Here is a 14059-nt window from a genome sequence, read left to right on the forward strand (position 1 = left end):
AAAGAATCATCATGGACCTCATAAATAAAGAGACTGGGGACCTGCAGACACCGGTTCCTACCCAGTTTGGCTTTGTTAAGGGCAGATCCTGCCTCTTAAACCTGGTTGATTTCTTTGAAACAGTCACCAAGGGCATTGACGAGGGGAAGGTGGTCCACACAGCCTACCTGGACCTTGCAAAAGCCTTCGATACAATACCCCACTCTGGCATTATAGATAAGCTCACCAGCTTAAATATAAACCCCTATGTCACTGGATGGGTTGCAAACTGACTCAAGGACAGAACCCACATGGTTAGAATTGCTGGAGCCATGTCAGACTCCAAACCAGTTACAAGTGGCGTCCCACAAGGCTCAGTCCTGGGAACTCTCTTGTTCGGTATATATTTCTCGAAGGTACAGGCCAACATGGAAGGACTTTGGCTGACCAAGTTCACAGATGACTGCAAACTGGGCACCATAATCGACTCTCCAGCCAACACAAGCATCCTCCAAAAGGGCCTCATAGAAACAGACAACTGGTGCCAGAGCCATGGCCTCAAGCTAAATGCCAAAAAAGTGTATAGTCATCCCCTTTAGCAAAAACAAAGTGCCCACAAATTACCACATAGGTGGTAATCCATTAAGTATGGAAGAAGTAATTAGGGACCTGGGGACCCAAGTTGATACCATCTCTCATTTGACAACCACGTGGCCAAAGTGGTTAGAAAAACATTTTATATAGCCCAACTAATCATGAAGGGATTCACATCTAGATTAGCGGAGGTCATTGTGCCTCTTTACTCATCCCTCATCAGGCTCATAATTGAGTACAATGCCTCTTTTGGGATGTACCTTATCAGACACCTGCAGCAACTGGAAAGACCCCAAAAGTACCTCACCAAGAGGATCAAAGGGCTCAAACAGATGACATATGCTGCCCGGTTAAAGAAACTCCAGCTCTACTCAGTGGCATACCGCCTGCTCAGAGGCAATCTGTGCCTGACATATAAAGCCATGTCCAACCCGGAATTAATGGACATGCTGCACCTCAGAAAATCCAATCCCATCGAGCTACGCACTCGAGAGACTTGAACCTCAGCACTGAAATAAATAGGACATGCTGGAGGGACAGATTCATAACCCAGAGGCTCCCTTCACTCTGGAATAAAATCCCAGTCCAGGTTAGGCAGAGTCCTTCATTGACTCTCTTCAAGAAGAATCTTGATGAGTGGATGGGAGATTGTAGGTTTACCCCGGGTATCACTTCTGTGTCACTGTTAGACAGAGGCACAGTATACTAACCTCGAAAAAGGGCATAGCAAAATTAATTTAAAATGGGTGGTGAAAGCCAAACACACTCTGGCTAGGCTTATAAATGCCCTAGGGCAGATAGCCTAGTATGAACCTATGAACCTATGATGCAATTCAAATTTGAAATTGCAATGATTTTGTGGATTTGGATGTTCCTCTTCCACTGGAAATACTTTTTTTGTAATGTGCTGTCAAGAAATACCTGTATACATTCATTTTTACAGTAGTGATATATATATATACATATATATATATATATATATATATATATATATATATATATATATATATATATTTATATGCAGTGGCCTCTTCAAGAAATGAGTTGAAACCAAAATAATGGCTGTATTCCAAAAGAAAGTTGCAGATAGTGCAGAATGCCAAAGGAAGATGTCAGCACATCAGCATCAGACATAATTCCATAATGGATATGGAAACAGGACCAAGTAATCATCTATTCAGCATAGGAAAGCTATGGACTCCATGCATGCCCACTGGATTCCAAAACACAATGGGTGAACCCAATGCAATTTAAATGCTGCAGAGTACTTCGCCAACAACTTTCTGAAAGCACTCAATGGAGTCCAGTTGTACTTATCTTAATGCTACTTTATTGTAAGAATTCTTAAGCAATCCTTTGGAATCCACAAACATAACTTAACAGAAATATGAAACATTTAATGCACTAGACCAGGTTGAGGTAATGCAAGTCATAATAGAGGATGATCTGCACATGCACCCCAGAAGGCAGCCAGCAAAGATCTGAGTCAGACTATAGCTAAACCAGCTCTCTGACCAGGAAATAATAGATACATACAGGTTAGAGAGCTGGCGCAGGCTGTGTGCAGAAGATGTGCATCCCACATGTATACTCAAGTCTGTGGGGTAACACAATACTTATAGAAACAAAAAAGTGTGCCCGAGTCTAAGTATACTGGCCATTGGGACATTTCAGCAGCATATGGGTGATCACCTCATTTTAACTAGGCAAGTAGGGTTCTGCACTTTGGTGTGAATATAGGTGAATGCTGTAGGCTTTAGTCCAGCTTCAGTTACTTCTAATCACTTCTCCTAGAGTGTGTGCTACAGTTGCAGTATGACATAAATGTCTTTCTACGGTAACTGTGACCTAGGATTACAGAACACTGCTGGATATTGTCATTACTTTACTAAAAGTAAATTCAGTACTGACTTGCCTTAATGTTAAATGTTGTTAAACCTCGTAACACACAAGTAGTATGGGAACTTACCTTTATTTGCATTTTATTCCTACAGGTGAGGAGGGATGGGCTGATAGCAGAGCTTTGTGCATCGAGTGAATGCATGTGTTGGAGGAGCAGCGAAGGGAGAGAGGTATGATTTATTATCTACGGCCTTATTTCTGCATAGTAGGACCATTAGAATATGTCCTTTTCCTGGATGTGAGTGTTATTCACATGGAATCCTTGCATGCAAATTATATTGCCAGATGCCTATCATGCATCCACAAGTTATGTAATGTAACTATAAATGGATTGGGTATACCTTTCTCTAAGCATTTTTTCTTTGTGACAACTGCATACATAGATATCCTTCTATTGTTAATGGCCTATTTTGACGTTATAGGCTGTTCTTTGACACAGCCTAAATGATAGTCAACTTTGCTATACTTGGACAGAGTGATCAGTGTCTTTACGGGTATGTTATGTGTGTTTGCTGTATTGGTGAATACTGTTGATAGTATCAGGCACACTTTTTATTATTTTAAGTATGTTGACAGCAGACAGTGAGCAAATTGTGTGTAGGATTTGCCTAATCATTTGCTGAATGGGCTGTCTGTTATTAGTAATGGGGGCAGGGTTGTGATGCTATGCATTGCTTGTACCTATGTGTAGGCCCAGAGTTCTGTTTAAACATTATCCTACATAAATGATTACGCACTATTAGCTCATATGACACACATGATTAGACACTTAGTTCATATGACAACATCACTGTGACTTGTTGTTTGGGCTATAAAACTCCTTACTCCACATTTAAATATGTATTGTAACTGGCCTACTTGCAAGCACAATCAGTCTGAGCTTAGGACAAATAGGAACAGTTCCTTTTAAAAATTGTTTTTACGTGTATCAGTGTGTTATTTCTAGGTTCATTTATACACATGACTCGACAAGCACATGTTTATACATCTTTTTATAAATACAGCATGGCCTATACAAGACCATGCTGCATTTGACATGGTATACTGTACAGAAGTGACCCTTATATTTATTTTCAGTTTGGATACAGGTATGTTGTAATGTTATCTGTTGCCCAAAATGCTTTGCACAAGTCACATGCATTTGAATTTCAAATACAGATTTGCATTTTTTGATGATATTCTATACATCACATAACTGACAAATGATTTCCACATGTGGTATACGTTGCATATATTACACTGTTATGATTATGTTACTGTTGTAGTGACACTTCAAAGTATTTGTTTGTGGTAATCATTGTAGTGAGATCATTTGTACCTGCTGATTTATACCTGTACTGCTTCTCAAAACCTGTACAGAGTGACACAATATAGTAGTGTTATTTTTTCCTGTGTATGTGCATTTTGTAAACATTGGATAGGTTTTTACTGCTACATATGAATTTGTATCAATGGTTATCATCCTGATGTTTCATGTTGCATCTTGTAAATGTTGATACTGTGTGCTGCATTTTAACATGCTCCTATGCTTAGACAAGCATTGATGTGTGCCAATCGATTATTAATATTTATGTGATATAATGGTGTCATTGTTTAATACACTGTCACTTTTGCATGTGATACATGAACATTTACAGATTTTCTTTTGCATTTGGACATTTTCCTTCCAGTCCAGGATCATACCCTTTACACTTGCATTATGTACTTCCATGATCATAATTATAGGTACACGATCAGTACACCAGGCATATATAGGGTATGTTGCTGTTGTCAACTGAACATTGGTATATGGTAATTCTATTATATTATTAGCTTTGTCTTGCTAGCATTTCCTTACTAATATGTACCAATGTTATCCATCTGCCTTCCCTTTTATAGCTTTGGCCTCTGTTTCACATGTACGTGGCATATGTCTACGTGTAGTGTACCTTTCTGTAATGTTTCATCACTGTAATGTAGGTGCACTGAGACAGTATGACATTGTACCACCATGCTGACGATCATACACATGCAAGGTGTATACACACAAGTTGCTGACAGTTGAGTAGATTCCATCAGAGTTTATGTTTTACCTTTGAGTTGTGTGCTGCCTAAACATTTGTATGCTTCTGCCTATGCACAGGATTTCATTCCTTAGTTTTTATTATTTATATGCCATTTCTTACTGTATATGTATCACCATGTTATTCATATTCATGTCATTGGTGTGGGTGTGTGTGATGAGCCTACTTCATGTTTGGCTCATGTAATGTCATTGCATGTCACACATCTATGTTGCATACCTGAACATTTGTGTTGCCTCTGACATGGAATGTGTTCTTTGACATATGGATTCCATTTCTTCTGTGTTGGTGGTGAGTATACTTACTGGTTTATTGCACAGTGAAATTACTCTTTTGCTGTAGTACTGCTGTTTGGTACTGTGCTTGGGTTGTTTGCCTATTGCATGCAGGGTTGGAGGTTCTAGTTTGCTCCTGCATTTCCTTGACTGGATGTGATCATCCTTGCTTTTGCTTGATTAACACTTGCACTGCCAGAAGCCTAGTGAATGATGGTGTTTGATGCCCATTGTGTACTGCAATGACTGCATTCCCCATTTAGTGTTCTCTAACATATGCCTAACATTGTTCGTATGTCTTTCGGTATGAACGACACACAGTTTGCAGCATCTTTGCACTGCTTTGTGCATTGGTACATCTATATTTTTGTGGTGCCCCATGGCTGGTATGCATCCCTACCCTGTTTGTCATTTTCCTTCAGGTGCATTGTATAGTCCTTATGTGTGCATCCCTTTGTCGGTCATGTCTTATGATATGTTTGTACCTGCACTTTTCCCCACCTCCTCTTTCCATGTTATTTTCCATTCCTTCTATTCTCAAAAAAAGAAAGAAATGGAGTCTATTCTTACAAAAAATATATATATATATATATATATATATATATATATATATATGCCCATGCCCCTCTGCCTGACCGTCGGACCTTCCTATTCCATCATACCTCGCGTGCCTCTTTTCTTCCCTCACATCTTTTCTTCCCTCACATCTTTTCAATCACCCTATTTCCTTGGGTGTGTGCATTACTTGTGCTCCCCACACATCTTGCACCCATCGTTAGTTACTGCTAGATATGGCGATGTGGCCGTGATTGCACTTCACCTTAATTTTTTTATTGCAAATTTAGCAGATTTGGTTGGAATACACACACATGTTAATACTGATGGGTGCATTCATATATGTCCACCTATGTTTTACCACAATATCTGTAATTGTTTGTGGATATGTGTCCCTTTTTGGGATTATTGCTGCTAACCCTTTATCTTCAGACAGTAATTTCCACATATTACTGATTCCTTCCATTGAATTTTAATATCTTCCATAGACATGCATTGGTAATGCACATATATTACTTTCTGGATGAGTTTTCCTTGAATACAATTTTACCATGACTGATTATAGTTGTTTGCACTGCACCAAGGTACTCTCCATAGACCTGTGCAAATTTGGGTAAAAATATGGCTTGTCACAAATCTTGTGTGGAATCTGCCAAATTTCACTGTTTATGAAATCCAGAACAATGACCACAAATTAATGATTTGTGGAATTTCTATTTTTCAAAGGCTCTTTTTAAAAAAGATACAGGAAAAAATCTGTGTTATGTTAACATTCTGGCTTTTTTGAGTTTGGCATGAGTTAAATACCAGGAGTGGCACACATACATAGTGCAGAGGTTAGCACTGGTGCCTCACAGAACTTGAATCTTCAGTTCATTCCCTAGACAGTATGCCTTGTGCACAGATTTGATTCACATTTTCTGTGTCTGCATGGATTTTAACTAGGTTTTCTGGCTTCCTCCTGCAGTAAATGAATTTGCATTCCTCCAAAACTACTGTAGGTGTGCATGCTGTGTGAGAATTGCGTGCATCCTGCAATGGTTAGTCCCATTTCAAGCTATGTTTGTTTGCCTTATGCTCAGTGATTGCTAGAAAAAATGCTCTATAGCTCTGCTGAAACTATGAAATGGATTAAGTGGGTAATCATCGAATGGATGAATGAGTGAGTAAAAAGAAATCACCAGAAAATGAAGCATGGTAACTTTGAACAACTACACATAATCAAGAGTACAAAAAATTACAACTGTCAAAAATAAAATGCAGTAATGTAATGTTACTCATTGCCAAAATGGGACTCTACCTACCGATAAGCACATTGGATGGCTGCAGGTCTAGATGAACAATACGATGTCTGTGCAAGGCTTTCAAAGCATTAATAGCTACTTTTAGTGTCCTTGGAATGTCAAGGCTTTTAACTCCTGTGCCCTTTTTACCAAACTGAATGTATTCTTCTAGGTTACATTCATAGAGTCCCAAACAAACATACTCATAGTGGTCATCCTGCAGAGTGCATTTATAGCTGGCAATGAAGGGCATTTTTAACCTACTGCAATGGAAAACATAATTTTCCTTTTTTGCTTTTGTACTGCCTTTCAGAAAGCACTTCACAGCCACTTCTGTTTGATGGTACAGTCCCAAGTAAACATCACTGTTGTGTAGTGGTGAAAGGTTGTAATATTGATTCTTTGATATTTTAAGACCTTGAATTTCGGGTAATTTTTCCTGACATAGGGATTTAAGTTTCTCAGCATAGCGCTGACTGATGAATTTGTGGTCTAATTTGTTGCGATTCACACTTCTCAAATTATAATCTTTCATAATCTTTTTTATTTCATAATTGTTGGTTAGATTAAATGGAGTTTGCCCAGTATTATCTCTGCAGTTAACATCAGCACCTGCTTCACATAAAGATTTCACCATGTCTGCACTTTCTGATTTCACAGCATAGTGTAGTGCAATCTTCCCTTTATTGTCACATGCATTAATGTTAATGGACTTTTGCTGTAAAATCAGTTTCACTGCTGAACTGCTACCCTTTTCAGCTGCTAGAATAAGAGCTGATTTCTCATCCCTGCCACAGGCATTAACATTAGCACCTTTCTCTAACAATAGCTGAATAGTTGAGCTCTTTATATCTTTTGGCCTAAGTGCATGTATAAGAGCAGTTCTTCCAAGGTTGTCTGCTGCATTAATATCAGCCCTCATTTCGTCAACTAAGATGTTAATGATTCGATTATATCCATTCTTTGCCGCATCCATTAAAGCAGTTTCACCACCAGTCCTTAATTCTTGCTGCGTTGCCGGCGCCTGACGACATTTATCCACCTCAGCCCCCTTCTCATATAGAAACCGCAGTGGCTTCTCCCTGCCGTAAATGGCTGCCTCCATAAATGCCGTAAATCCATTATTGTCCGCTTCGTCAATGTCTGGTTTGTATTTGTCATACAGCATTGAAAGAACTTCAGCGTCTTCAAGCATCGCGGCCAGGATAAAAGCAGAAGCACCATTTTTCTTTTTTATGTAAGGGTCTGCTTGCCTTTCCAGAAGTAATGCAACAGTGTCTTTGCTACCACTCTGGACAGCACTTAAAAGAGGTGCCCAACCATATTCCTTAGTCTGGCTGTTAACATTAGCACCATTATCCAGCAGAAGTCTAACCAGCTCTGTATTACCCCTTGATGCTGCAAGATTCAGTGCAGTGTTGTCTATACAGATGTTCCCATTCACATCTGCACCTTGACTGATTCTCTCTCTTATCCTGTCTAAGTCCACATCTTCAGTCTTAGAATCACACATTTGTAACAGTTCTTTAGTTAACTCAGCTAAGTTGTCAGACATTTCCATTCGGTATTATGATGTGATAAAACCTTTAGACAAAAATAAAAAGTTTAAAGTTAGAAGAAATTTTGCACGGCATGCATTTATCGAAGTACTGCTAAAACTGGTATTTTTTCCATCAACAAAGTGAATGTACTGTATCTTTGGCTATATTTATCTCATTAACTTGAACTCTTCCCCTTGGGTTTTTGTCATTTTGGGACTTAAAATGCTGAATCAGAGTTATGTGATGTACAGAAACATGGAATTGCATGCATCAATGACAGGAAAATCTCATCCGCACAGAGTTCAAAATCTTCTCCATCTTCTTTCTATTAACCAAGTTAAAACAATGAGGAGGATGATAAAGAAGACAGTGCAGGGCAGCAGCATAACTGAGTAACGCTGTCATAACAAACCATTCAGATTAATTATATTAAAGTTACTTCCAAAGTGAATAAAGGAAGACAACAGATTTGAAGTTAAGACGTTTTGCCTAGGATGTTGGTATAATATCACAGGACAGTATCTGAACTAAATTATAGTGAATAAGAGACTATGATAATGAAAAATTATAGTAATATACTAATATATATAAAGGAATGTATATCGAATATCCACTTTTGCTCCTTATATAAAAATCTCACTCTTATTTATGTTAAATTGGGTGTACTCTTCAATGTTTAGAACAACAATTACATTACAGATACAATGGGTCACATTCTCAAAAGGAATTTCAAAGATGCAAAAAAAAAAAAAAAAAGTTAAATGTTTAATGACTGTTCTGCCGTCACAGAGCATCAAGGGATGCTGCAGATTCTGTAAATGGGAAGCAAGTGCTTCATTAAAATATTCCGGGGGTGGTTACTATAGATATATATAGATATATATATATATATATATATATATATATATATATATATATATATATATATATACACACACATATATACTGTGGTTAATTACTACAAATGCATTCTGTATGTAATATTAATATAATTACTGTACTCTTAGGTTCATAGGGGTGTACTAGGCTAATGGCCTTGGAGTCTTTACAAGCCTAGCCCATAGGATCACTCTGGCATCATGCCACCCGACCTTAGTTCCCAGTGCCTCTGTTGTGTAAAGCCACTGGAGTGATCTCCAGGGTGAATTTTCTATTTCCCATCCACTCATCAAGATTTCTTTTGAAGAGGCCCAGTGAGGTGTTCTGCTTAACAAGTATGGGAAGTCTATTCCACAGCATGGTCAGTCTCTGGGTTATGAACCTGTCCCTACCAGCATATTTTGTTGATTGCGGTAATGAGGTTGAGGTCTCTGGAGTGTGTGGTGCGAAGGGATTGCGATTTGTTTAGATGTAGCATTTCTAACAGAGCTGGGTCAGACATGGCTTTTCCATTTGCTTTCTACCTGTTCTCCTGTTTTGTAGATGCTTTTAATACTAAAGGCACACCTGCAATAGACTGTCATCATATTCTCATCTTGGAGTAACTGTACTCAGCCATTTTTTAAAAACAGCCTAGCAAGCAAAATAAGCCAATGTCTGTCTTGTTTTTTTTTTACATTTCATCTCATGAGTTCTCAGAATTTTATGAAACACAGAAAAAGAAAAGGTAAACAAAAACTGTTTGTTTTGCTATTTCTGCTGGGGGGGTGGGGTGGTGCTACAACCCAACAGCCAGTACCATGAGTCAGTTCTGCGTCACGCTGTGCTGGCACTCACTACATTTTTATCTTAACTGGGACACTAATGAGCAGAGTGTACATAATAATGCATTGGAAAGTTAAATAAAAGACCTTGTACTGGCGTTATTCAACCAGCCAATTAGTTCCTTTTTACTTTACCACTTTTAATAGTTGTACTGATTCAGAGCTGATCTTTAGCATACCTCTTCATCCCCTTGGCATTGAAGCCCTTCAGCTGTGCATAGTATTTACAGTTGCATATGTACTTCTGCAGACTGCTGTCCCACCACCTCCATTTCATCCCCTGTTATACAGGTTAGCAGCAGTTAGCTGTAGGGACTGAAGGGGAAAGAGATGCATGGATGGGGGGGGGGGGGTCTTCCTGGGTAAATTTCCCTTCATTATCCTGGAGATCTCCATGATTGTTAGCACAAACTTGAGCTGTTAAGATATGCTTTCATTGCTGAGGGAATTGCTACAAATTTTCCTTGACTAGTAATCCTCTTTGACCCCTCTGATAAGGGTGACCTTCTCGATGTGTTGCTCTACTTTGCTGTTGCTGTTTTATCTGGGATGTCAACCAATGGGAAGTGTTTTGTGTGCTACTTTGGGGCCTATGAACTCGAGCTCTCTCTCATTCCGTTTCACCTGCAGCATTGCTGGAATGTTGAACCGATTAGGAATCCTGTTTCTATGACAGAGATCCCACCATTGAGAATGCTTTCTTCAATTCATTGTTTTTGTGGCATAATCTTGAAACAGTTTAAATAGTAAGGCTATCACCATGAGAGGTCTGCCTTCTCTTGTCTTAAAGAGAAGAAGATCTTTGTTGGTGAAGTTCAGAATCTGCCCAATGTCTGCCTCAGTGGATTGCTCTGTGTGTGTGTGTGTGTGTGTGTGTGTGTGTGTGTGTGTGTGTGTGTGTGTGTGTGTGTGTGTGTGTGTGTGAATTTAAGTGCTTTGGTCAGGTTATCTTCCAGGAATTTGCATATTTTGCTAACCTCAGTTTTTTTCTTTCAACTCTACAGAGATTGTTCACCTTGTACCTATTTAAGATACAGACGCTTTTGTATTATTTCTATGATAACTCACTGGTGGGCTTAAGTTACTGTAATTTGTTCCTGGATTTGGGTATCCTGCATGTTAAGGACTTTCTACAGGAAGGCAGTTTTTGCCGTAAAACTCTAACATTGCTTGGTGAGTTGCATTCTCCTACCATTTCTTTGAGGATTCTGCCACTCTTGAGATTATTTTAAACAGCTTCACCTCTATATCTGGCATACTTGGAGGCATAGCCGACATGGTTATTGTCCCACCCATGTTAGATGCATTCATTACATATTTTAAAGAAGAAAATCTCTTCTGGCTGTGGCTCTTTCCAACAAAACTAAACAATCATATGTTTAGTGGGAAAATAAATAAACTATACTTGTAGATTAATTATACTTGGGAGGAATTAATGGAATTGTGTTGACCTGCCAAACACATTTAATGTGTGAGTGTACACAAGTTGCTGAAAACCACTTTTTCATTTTTTTTTTTTTTTTTGTAGGGAGACAAGTTCCTTTTTTGCCATCCATGTATGTGTAGCTTTCCCCATTACTAACTAATAAATACCAACTTTGTCATCACTCAACAGTGGGGAAAAGTGCAACCTCATTGATTGCTGAAAGTGACTTTCATAGATTTGAATTCATATGAATGGCCAAAGCAAATACTTTCAGCAGATCAACTGTCTCCTAAGTTAGTTCGCAAATTGTGCAGAGTCTCTGAGGATGAACTCCTCAGTCAGCCATTGCTAAACTTAACCCCCCAGGTACAATGTATAACCATTGCTGCCCATTCCAGTGCATGTGTGGCTTCTGTGAGGGTCTGTACATCAGCACAGTATTTACTTGTAATACAGACAGAGGAACACAGATCTGGTACTCTTGTTGATATGCAAGGTGTTGCTGCCACTTTTTGGTAGACCTGCTCATTCATGTAGTAACTGTCTTCATCTTTAAGACAGGAGCTGAATGCAGATTTTATGATCTGTACTGTAAATATGGAAATATGAGAATTACATATATACTGACCCTTGTCCTAGGGGTGCTGTGTGAGATCAGCTCATGTCCTTCATTAGTTCCTCTGACATATGGCTATCCTTACACCTTGGGTCATTGCACTTACTGTAACATGGCTTGTCTGAAGGAGGAGCTCTGTGGCCTTGCTGAGCCTTTTTCCTATAGTGGCACATGTCTACTATATGATCTGACCCTCTGTTAGGGGTATTGGGCCAGAAATAATTTAAAATAGGGCAAAACATATCCTACAATGAGACACGCCTTTCTCATTCACCCAACAGGTACATAGTGTACTATTGTTTCAGAGTAGTTTCAGCATTCAGCATAACTGAAGAAACTGAGAAAATAAGTGCAAGCAGTCTTTTCTGTACCTGATATTACTCTGATGTCCATCTATACTTTTAACATCTTCAGTGTTTGCCACATGTTAAGTGCAAAAATCCAATCTCTTTTATGTATTATTAGCTGGAGTATAGAGAAAACCCTAGTAGTATTATCATGCGAGAAACATTTGTTCATTATATCCAAATGCAATGGAAACAATTGCCACACAATATATTACTTACAGGTTTAAACCAGTTAACCTAGTTTGCCCCAGTATAGCAGTAAGAGTTCTTATATTTGAAAAAAATGTGCTTCTGTGTCCCCCTATGAAGGCTGCCAGCCCAGCTAGCTGGAATTTTGTAAATAATTCTGTGTTATTTGTGAATAGTAATATGGTTCGTAAGATTGTCTTACAAATGTAAGAAAACTGTATGTTATGTACTAAGCTTCAAGACTGTAACCATAGTGTACCCTACTGGAAAAGAATAGGAATGTATATATGTGTGCAAATGTATGTTTTTGTGGTAGACATTGCAACATACAGAATTAACTTGCAAAACTCTGCAAAAATAAGTTGAAATTGTTTACAACTGTGCTATGAAGTTAGTTAATGCAAATAGACAAGATGTCTACAGCTAGAGGATTCTTTCTATTGTCTGGAAAAATAATTACAGGTTTCAAAGGTAAAAGTATTTAACTGTTTACGACTTCCAGTTCCAGGCAAAACTAAGAGATAAGTATTTTTGACACAGAGGTGTCAAATAGTGATGTCATCCAGCTAACCCAACAATAATGTGTATTATTAATTTAAGAACCATCTCTCAGAGAAATTCTGTGCATTTTGTATCATGTCTTGGATCTAGAAACATCCTCTCACCAGCACTTCTGCCTTGCTAATAGTAAGTGATTTCTGTTAGAGATTGGAATATAGAAGATTAGTTTAGTTGTTTTCTGTATTTATTTGAGACTGTCCTGCAATGTTGTTTTAAAATATTTCCTGTGATTCTGAACTCTGTTGTCACAGTGTTGAGTTATTGAGTATTGTCTTGTGCTTTCATTAAGAGCGCACAGAGATCATAGTCTGGGGCTGTTTTTTCCCTCTTTCTCCAGATCCCCAATAAGACTCCCCACTGGCACAGCTATAGGGTTAAGATCTCAGCCGAGGGCCCAAGCCAACACCTCCAGCACCCTCTCTGTCCAACCAGTGCTTCATGTCCCTGCCCAAGTAGCCGACATACACACACTTTGAGATTTGATTTATACAAACACACACACACACACACACACACACACACACACACCTGGGGAAGGCTGGCACAGGTTTACTAGCTATGCCCCTTCTGCCCAAACTATAATGTAGTTTCCACTGCCTCCAACCCCTATTTCTCAGCTACTATAAGACCCTTACAAAGGGTGTCCAATCCTACTGTGTAATGTGTTTATTAATCTAAATGGTAGTCTGACCAAGACATGCAAGGCTATTTAGGAGTGGCCTGTACAGTGTCACCAAATACATATGCAAGTACTGTAAGAGCTTAAATATTTCTCACAAATCTCAGCCACAAAGATAATAATAAATAAAACAACAAGACAATACTCAGTAGATCAACACACAGTAACTGTAGAGTTCAAAATCACAGGAAATATTTTAAAACAACATTGCAGGACAGTCTCAGGTGAATACAGGAAACATCTAAACTAATGTTTACTATATTCCTATTTATATGTACAAGAGACATTATGCCCTAAATCTTACTTACAGCAAGACAAGTGCAAATGATGAGTGGATGTTCTTGCT

General features: G+C 38.6%; 1 protein-coding gene across 3 annotated transcripts in view; it reads right to left on the minus strand.

Annotated features, from left to right (window-relative positions):
* The window catches only part of RNASEL (ribonuclease L), a 236534-nt gene that overhangs the window by 165980 nt on the left and 56495 nt on the right, over positions 1-14059 (minus strand). For all 3 annotated transcript variants that reach the window (XM_044085389.1, XM_044085390.1, XM_044085391.1), the window contains exon 2: positions 6673-8235. In XM_044085389.1, coding sequence (XP_043941324.1) covers positions 6673-8212 — 1540 coding nt within the window. In that variant the 5' untranslated portion in view covers positions 8213-8235. The remainder of the gene's footprint in view (positions 1-6672; positions 8236-14059) is intronic.

This window comes from Protopterus annectens, chromosome 10.part0, assembly GCF_019279795.1.
Source record: "Protopterus annectens isolate FY-2018-M chromosome 10.part0, PAN1.0, whole genome shotgun sequence".
Lineage (NCBI taxonomy): Eukaryota > Metazoa > Chordata > Ceratodontiformes > Protopteridae > Protopterus > Protopterus annectens.